General features: G+C 40.0%; 1 protein-coding gene across 1 annotated transcript; it reads right to left on the bottom strand.

The window, feature by feature from the left end:
* Positions 1-208: 208 nt before the first annotated feature.
* LOC149379134 (ARF guanine-nucleotide exchange factor GNOM-like) lies at positions 209-7962 on the bottom strand. The gene is made up of 4 exons (XM_089602479.1): positions 7795-7962; positions 6952-7242; positions 4885-5674; positions 209-4322 (listed from the first exon to the last, which is right to left on the bottom strand). Exons 3-4 carry the CDS (start codon positions 5602-5604, stop codon positions 705-707), a joined length of 4338 nt encoding a protein of 1445 aa, XP_089458605.1. The 5' UTR covers positions 5605-5674; positions 6952-7242; positions 7795-7962; the 3' UTR covers positions 209-704.
* Positions 7963-9021: the final 1059 nt, after the last annotated feature.

Genomic DNA, 9021 nt, shown 5'->3' with positions numbered 1-9021 from the left:
TAAAAAAAAAAAAAGTCGTCCTAATCCAATCATATCCATGACGAGACCCCATTTTATGGAAAAGCGAAATTGATACCTTCTCCCTTTGATGCCTCTATATGGAGATCACTGAAAAGCATTGTCAGGGTATATGTGGATTCGGTGACTAATTTAATTATTCTATTTGAATAATCAAAACAACAAAGCATAACTAATTTGCAGAAAAGAATGTGCGTATCAGGGCCAGACTAAATGTATCGTGGCAGCCTGTCAAACTAGTACAGTAATTTATTGACACAAAATATCTTATATTGCAGTAAAAAAAGAGAAGCTTGATTATGTAAGAGAGGATAATGAGCAAGACAACATGAGACTATAAAAGAGAGGATTTCTTACATATTTGTATCAGATCAAATATAGACTATGAAAAAATTGGTCAAAATTCTCAGCCTAATAAAGTACTCTCTACCATTAGGCTAGAGAAATGAAGTGTTGGGAAAAAAAAAATAACTTTAAGTTTTCATGGTGATAAAGAAAAATAAAGGAAGACAAAAGGGCCCATCCGATCCTATAAAAGCAACCCTTCTAAAAATTCTTACCAGCCTATTCCGGTTTTGTATGAAGAAAAATTTCCAATATCATTGGGACCATTTAGGGAAATACTCGGACATTGAGAGGCTCAATCAACATGGCCAGCTTCAATCTCTGATACACTCTTCGACATTCTAAGTTCCTCCGGAAGATCCTTCTGGGAGAGCTTCTCCGCTATTTGACTGCTCTGAACTCTGATCGGGAAACACTTCGGATTGTAATGAGGGGGAAATTTTGTTCACGTGTAACCAGGTCAGCTCCCATAGACTTTCTCCGCCAGTGGAGCCTCTCGGCCCAAGAACTCCACTGGTCTTCATGACAAGCAACGTGTTCTTTAGCATCTCGGGTATTAGTTCTTCGAGAGTCTTGCTTTTCTTGCCTCTTAATTTAACCTTGAAATAGTTCTCTGTCCTGCTGAGCACACCAGTCCATAACTTGCTGAACTCCGTCGACTGAGACAAGCCCGGAAGCAACTGCAGAAACACCTTCGGCAAGATCTTAAGGGCAATCACGAGCGTTCCTTCCATGTTTCGATAGTCCTTTAGGGATTTTCCTTGCACGATCTCGAGCAAGTCATCGAGCAAGGTAAAGATCACCAAGTCAAAGCACTGGACCCAGAGCCCGTGAGGAATATCGATCCCTTCGACACCTCTTAAGCACTTCTGCAGAGACAACAAAGCGTGGACTCTAACCTCCTCTCTCTGATCCAAGCAGACTTTTCTCAGCCCCTGAACAAGCCGTAACCACATCTCCCCGATATCCTGACACATCCTGGCGGCTTCCTCTTCCTCTCTCGCAGCTTCCTTAGCCTCGCAGGCCCACCTCGAAAGACAGTCAGCAGAGCCAGCCATGAGATCCAACGAAAGGACGGAGCGCTCGACCAGTCCGACCCGAGACTCGGCGAACTGCCTTGCCGCGTCCACGCAGAGTGCGTAGTTGGCGGGCAATAAGTGGGCCCCGTCAGACATTATGAAGAGCAAAGTGTCGAAGCCTGCTTCCGCGGCTTCGGGGTGGCGAGCGGTGGTGGAGAGCAGGGACGTGATGCTCCGCCACCCGACCTGTGATCTGATGTGAGTCGCGTTGGCTTTCACGAGCCGCCCGACTTCCTGCGTGATCTGCTCGCAGTAGGCGTCTGCGACCCGTGCGTCGAGCTTCAACACGAGCTGGAGAGACCTCAGAAGCTCGTCCACGAGATTCTCCTTGTAAGGGAGAAGCCTCTGGCAGATGCGGAGAAGCCCGAAAATGGCCTTCTCGACCAAGGCACACGGCATGAAAGTCGACTGAACGACCGCGTATATGTGCTCATACACACCCTGCCACACGAGCACAATCCTGTCCCGGTTGTTCAGGGTTGTTTCGATCAGCAACCCGAGGCAGAAAACTGCGGTGTCTTCGTCCTCGAGTGGGCTTCCCTCTTTCTGGGCGAGCTCCGAGGCTGAGATGAGGGCTCGCGATAGCTGCAGTAGAGACTCAGCTTGCAGAAACTTACTCTCTTTGAATATGTTGTCGATGCGACACTCCTGAACCGTCTTGAGGCAAACTTGACGGGCCGCGAGCTCCTCTTCCGTAGGTTGTGATATTGGCTCCTCTGTGTCTAGGGACAGGAACTGACTAAATCGGCCCATCAGTCCATAGGATCTCTTGGGGGCAGTCGTTTGACTCGAAGAAAGAGCCTTTGTGACCGCTTTTCCATTTCCATTGTCAGCAGAGAGTTGAGACTCCTCGGCCGAGTCACCTGCCACATTGGCTGGAAGAAGGCTGAGCTTGTTCAGCCTCAAGACGCAGTCCAGAATATTTCTCCAACCCGAGCGTATGTAATCACCGTACGTATTGGCGATAGTAAAAACTGCCACTGTTGCCATTCTAGCTTTTGCGTCGTCGGAGAAGGCTAGCACCGGTTCATCAAAAGTCGTGGGGTTCAGGAGTGTTGTGAACTTGCAGAGCGAAACGACAAGATCGTCAAGCACATCGTCAAGATGATGGCACGCAGCTATCTTTGCCACTGCCAAGAACCCATCAATGCACGTTTCATAAATATCCTCCTGTTCCGCGTGATCGAGTACCACAGAAATAGCAGCAATTGTTGGGCCAGCAATAATGGCAAACATATCATGATCAAGGTAAGATCTGGAATCTGGCATAATAAACGGTTCAGTGTTGTTTGATTTGTGTATCAGGTCAAGCCACCGACTCGAGTTCATTTGAGGCAAACCAGCCCCTTGATCTGGAATCATGCGAATCTCGTTTTTGCCTATCGAATAGTAGAGCTCTGTCAAGAATTCTCTTGGGAGGTCGCTGCCACCATTTATGAGCCGATTATTCCTTATGAAGTCCTCTTCTGTCATCTTTTTCTTTACTTGTGCATTATGCAGATCTGTATTGAGCAGTATCATTGAATAAGACAATAAAAGAGCAGCGTCCTTGTTCGCCAGAATCTGTGGCGATTGCTCATAGTATCTCTCCGAAAATGCCTCAAGCACTCTCTGTATCTTTTGCGACTCTCCAGGAAGTCGAAATGTCTCCAGAAACAGCCGCAAGGCATTATCCAGATTCATATCTTGGAAGTCAAAAGTTTGAGCGAATTCATGAAGCACCTGAATATAAAATGGATCATGGTTCCCCAGCAATTCACCAATAATGTTCTTATCCAACCCACAAGTGTACCTTAAAAAGCAAGCTACACTTTTAGGATCAAGTTCTTCGGGTAAGAGATGTGTTCCTTGTAGGAATTCTAACCCCTTCTTCGGATCTTGATTAAAGTGATCAGCCCCGATCATTAACTTCTTCTTGATGAACTTCCTCCAGCGAACAAACGGAACCCAGTGATCCGGATTGCTATAATCGTCACACTTAACCAGCCAGAACGGACTGTACTCTTCCAGACTTGCTTGATTCTGCTCCGGACCAGCAGACACATTGCCTAACCTCTCAGCCATTCCCTGGATAACTGCGATAAGGCCATCCAAAGCAAGTACGTGGGTTGACGATAATGGGCTATTAACCGGGAAAGCGCTCCTGGAGAACAGATTAGCAAGCTCTTCAAAGACATTGCTGCAAGTTATGTCACAATCGTAGTTAGCAAACATCTCCACCACAAAAGTTGTCTGCCGGCAGAAATCAACGAGAGCCTCCATAGCAACCTCTTGCTGTTGATAAGACGCTCCGTGTCTGCTCTGCGCAAGCCTCAAAAGCACGCAAGAAAAGAAAGCCTCGATCTGGAGTTTGAGTTCCGAGCGCATGTGATGGTACAGGCAAAGCACAATGCTACACACCATGGAAAGGATAAGCGGGCTCATGGACAGGCCAAATTGCATCAGATTGCGAAACAACTCATCCCGAATTATAGCCAGCAGTCTAGGGTGCTCACGGATCGAGGGACCAGCCAACTCTATAGCAGAATTGATCAAACCCAAGGCGAAAAGAGGCACGTCTTCGTCAAATGCTATGGTATTCGATCTGGAATCCAGTCCTGGTTGCTCAGCAACATTTAGCAAAGAGCACAGGAAGTGAAATATTTCCACCATGCAAGGGATTCCATACGGCTCACTCATCAGCTGCGAGTCATGGTTCTCGTGAAGAACGCCATCCTTTACAGTCCCAATTACGCCATCGTCCACTCCTGATATTGCTGAACCTACGGAAACGGTAGCAGCAAGATTCGTTGAGAATGATAGCCCGCCATTTTCAGCAGCCGAATTGCCATTTTCCGATTGTTTGGTTTCCACTGCATGCTCACTGTTCAGCACAGAGCTCTGTACAGGAAATAATGACCAAAAAGTTACAACAAAGGACAGAGAAACCCCACATATATATAAATATCACAATGAGACAATCGGCTATAGAAAATGAGTTATTTTTCTCTATTCTAAAGTCTCACCAAAAATATCATGTTTGTAAGTAAAATATTATGTATTTTTTATACTTAAAAAAAATAACTTTATTTTTACTGAAAGGCGGAAACGAACAGAGAGCCACATTTCAGAGAAATTGGGATCACTATTTTACCTAAGAGCCAATATATAATACTGAATATACCGAAACTAAAAGTCTTCATGAATGGTGACTCTTGTATGACCTGATTCTCAACAACTTTTCAGTGGCAACTCCAAACTCGAGGAAGTAACTATCATTAAGTATATTCAAGCCATAATTTGACTACACCTGCATTAATTTTTGCTAAAACCGTGCCATTTTTTTTCTCAGTTTTATATTTCAATGAATTAATTTTGCCCGTCATAATTTATATCCCAACAGCTAAAAAGCCCAGAAAGAAAATACTTAATAAGAATGCAGGAAAGGAACAAGCATTCCTACCTCTCGGTCGATAGTATTGGTTCCATTAACCGGTGCTTCCTCTGAGTTGCCAACATCAGGGAGGTGCAAGAAGATACACCTAAGAAGCTCATGCATGGTGTGACGAGCCATGCGTTGCAGTAATTCGCCTTTTGTTCCCGCTTGGTGGACTATACGGAAACATGTATTCACTATAGTGCACACATGCTGATTACTCAGCATCGGAGATGCTTTACTCTTCATGCATGCCAAGAGAACTTGAAGTATCTTCATCAGAACCACCTCCTCTGAAGCAGGATCGGTCACCTCAAAGCGGCAGCTAGTGACAGCATCGACCAACAAGTGCATTGCCTCATTGACATTCGCCGTATTTTGATCAATCACATCGAGTGTCAATACCTTATAAACCGACGACAAAGCAACACCGGTGATTGGAGCACTAGTTTCGTCTGATTGGATGACATCCAGAAACGGTTGAAGGTACAAGGATGGGTTTATGGTGTGCCAGCGGTGCTGCCATGTAAAAATCTCTTTACGCAAAGCTTTGAACGACTGAATCAGAGAGTGTTCGAGCTGATCATCGCCAGACATATAACGCCCACCCCATCTTACGTTTCTTCGCATGACCGCTAAAACCGTTCCTATTTCTGAATTGACCATGCATACAATAGTTGCTTTGTTTGGGTACGCATCACAGTCCTCACGTTCCCCTTCCATGGCCTTTAGCTTTGCACGCCCCATCTTAAAGATTTTTAGATAGAACTTGAACTTCAAGTTCTATCTGTAGTTAATACCGACTCCTATGGTCCACCTTTAACAATTCCGAAAGTAAAGCGTAAGTTCAGAGAATTCTCACACACCAAATAATCTCATGACATCAAAGCTTTGTTCATATCTTTCCATTAGCATAGTATAGTTTATAAAGTAAAGGCACAAAATTGACAAATGATTTTCCATGATTTGTAAATTACATTCGAGGTTGAACTTTTATAAAGCAGCTAAGAAAAATTATGAAACCCCAGAAGCAGGAGAACAGCAATTCAACCTGATCTTAATGCCAATCACTTTCTTACCGTCATACAAACAAGCCCATAAAAAAATGCTATTTCTGGTAAAAAAAAATATAATAATAATTGTTATTCATGATAGAATTTATTTTAAGAGTCATGATAGAAAATTTCATTCATATCATTTAAAAACTGTAATTTAGGCACATCTGAACATGCTTAACCCGACTCGGATAATCGACGACCATTCCATGTATCTTTCAGATTTTTTTCAGACTACAAATCTCATGATATCATCTGCAGATACATTTGTGCAAATAAGGGATTATATGGTTGAATTAGACATGAAAGTTACAATTTATTTTCTCTTGGGCATCATTCTATGTTCTCATTTCTGATAAATCAACAACAGAACTGAAATTTATTTCCAATAGAAAAGCATAAGAAATGTAAACCTCAATGCATAAAAATATGGTCTAAGCATAAGACCCGAGCCAACAATTCAATTACAATTAATCGAAGCATCGATGAAAACAAGATCTCGGAGAATAGGAGAGCCAACAATTACAGATTACTCACAGCTCAGATATTTCGATTCAAAACGAAATGTAACAGAAACAAAACGTACAGCTATATCTAAAGTTAATTAAGATAGGAAAAATTATACAACATAATCATTTCAAACTAACTAATTAACAAAATTGTCAAAATTTCAAATTTTAGACAAAAATTAATCAAAGTTCTTATCAACAATGTTTTTGACACTCATAATCTTTTTTTTACGATTTATACTAGTAATTTATCATTCCAACCAAAATTTAAAATGCTGTTTGATTATATTTTACACAAATGTACCATAATGATTCTTTCAACAAAAAAAATGTACCATAATGATTCTTTCAACAAAAAAATGTACCATGATGATAATGTCGACATAAAGTTAAAATTATCAGAAATAGTTGCATTTCAGTATTTTCAACAACTAAACTAAAGAAAGGAAACAAAGTTGGCGATCTCAATTTTTTAAACCATGATAGCTGTAAGTACGAATAGGAGATTTATAGTGTGTGCGAAGATATACCTGAGAGGAATCTGGAAGCGTCCCTTTGAAGACGGAGCCGAAGCCTCCACCGCCGAGCTTGTCGGAGAAATTCTTGCTGGCGCTCTGAAGGTCTCTGTATCCGAATGCCACGAGCTTCCCCTCCACTCTGTTCCTCCGTGTATTTTAAGAGTCATGATACGAAATTTCATTCATATCATTTAAAAACCGTAATTTAGGCACATCTGAACATGCTAAACCCAATTCGGATAATCGACGACCATTCCATGTATCTTTCAGATTTTCTTCAGACTACAAATCTCACGAGATCATCTGCATATACATTTGTGCAAATCAGGGATTATATGGTTGAATTAGACACGAAAGGTACAATTTATTTTCTCTTGGGCATCGTTCTATGTTCTCATTTCTGATAAATCAACAACAGAACTGAAATTTATTGCGAATAAGAAATGCAAAACTCAATGCATAAGAATATGGTCTAAGCATAAGACCCGAGCCAACAATTCAATTACAATTAATCGAAGCATCGATGAAAACAAGATCTCATCAGAGAATAGGAGAGCTAACAATTACAGACCCCTCACAGCTCAGATCTTTCGGTTCAAAACGAAATGTAACAGAAACAAAACGTACAGCTATATCTAAAACATAAAATAAAATATTTGAAAAAGGCTTCAAAGGCAAAAGAGAAGAAGAGAAAGTGAATCGAAATTGATATAACTCAGAAACAAACTTTTTTTGGACTAATTAAAGAGTGTGTTATTGAGCTAGATATTGGCTGATTTCGGATACACTGAATTACGATAGCGGGAGATACAGAAAGAAAACGAGAAACGGAAATCTGGGAGTCAAAGTACGAACCTTGGATTGGAAAATGCAAATGGCAGAGATGCGTTGAAACGCGAGAGATCAGCGATCTCAGAGGAGAGAGAGAGAGAGAGAGAGAGAGAGAGAGACGAAGAAGAAGAAGAAGAAGAAGAAGAAGAAGAAGAATAAAATTTGTGGAAATTACCGAAAACAAAAATGTCTCAAATGTCAATGACAATTCTTAGTAAAGTGAATTAAAAATAATTTTACAGAGCAAAATAAAATAAACAAAATATTTAGTCGTGTGGCCAATCAATAATCATCATCGTACACATTTGCGTATTTTAGAGCATTTTTAATTTAGTTTGACATGTAAAAACAAAAGTTGGATATATATATATATATATATATATATATATATATATATATATATATATATATATATATACTGGCGCGCTTTGCTGCAAAAATAAACAAGAACTTTGTAGCTAACTAGCTCAATTTAAAATAAAGGTTTGAAATTTAACTCGGGTTCGGATGGTTTTAAAAAAATAGTCAATTATATTAAGTGACACTAGATGTAATGAGTTAAAATTTCATATCTATTCATAAATATATATAACGTTTTTTTTCTTCTAAATTCATCACTTTCTCTTTCTTGTTTTTTAATTCATCATTTTGCCTCTTTTTTTTTTTCAAACATTTTTTTTGCATCAAAACTTCAAAAATCTATATTTATCTCATACGAACTCGAAATTGAGTGATTCCAAATCCTATAAATTCGTGGCACCGAGATCTTCAAAAATAGACTAATTGTGTTTGATGAAAAATCATGTTTAATGGATCATGTTTACGTTTTCATTTATTTCCAAATGATTTCCGAAAATTTGTAGTTATTTCCATGTCTAAGGCAGTAACGTGATTTTTCTACATCTATGGCATTAAACATGATTTTTCACAAAACACAATGGATCTATTTTTGAAGATCTCGGCGTCACGAATCTGTAGGATTTAGAATCACTCAATTTCGAGTTCATATCAATCAGACTTTTTTTTTGCTTATCAATCCGTTTGGCTATATTCCTAAAGTTTGGTAAACATTGACTAAAACCAAAAAAGAAGTTTGCTTTTGACCATATTTCTAGAACGCCCAATAAACAATCATATGAAATAATTCATTATTCATAAAATAATGCACAGTCTATGTAAATTATTTGATTAGCTTTCTATAAATTTTGGGGTCGACACATTTATTTATGGTTAAACTTATCAAATTTTATG

This window comes from Urtica dioica, chromosome 12 (genome assembly GCF_054948205.1).
Source record: "Urtica dioica subsp. dioica isolate 48M chromosome 12, U.dioica_male_clone48M_v1_H2, whole genome shotgun sequence".
Lineage (NCBI taxonomy): Eukaryota > Viridiplantae > Streptophyta > Magnoliopsida > Rosales > Urticaceae > Urtica > Urtica dioica.
Note: the sequence above shows the minus strand (reverse complement) of the source record. Positions and strands in the feature narration are given on the sequence as shown.

What these genes read in the sequence shown, in the direction of transcription:
- LOC149379134 (XM_089602479.1), bottom strand. Translation starts at nt 5,604, where the DNA reads ATGGGGCGTGCAAAGCTAAAGGCCATGGAAGGGGAACGTGAGGACTGT. An exon ending in CCAATACTATCGACCGAGAG is followed by an intron (nt 4,323 to 4,884) that starts GTAGGAATGCTT and finishes TTTCCTGTACAG; the next exon opens with AGCTCTGTGCTGAACAGTGA.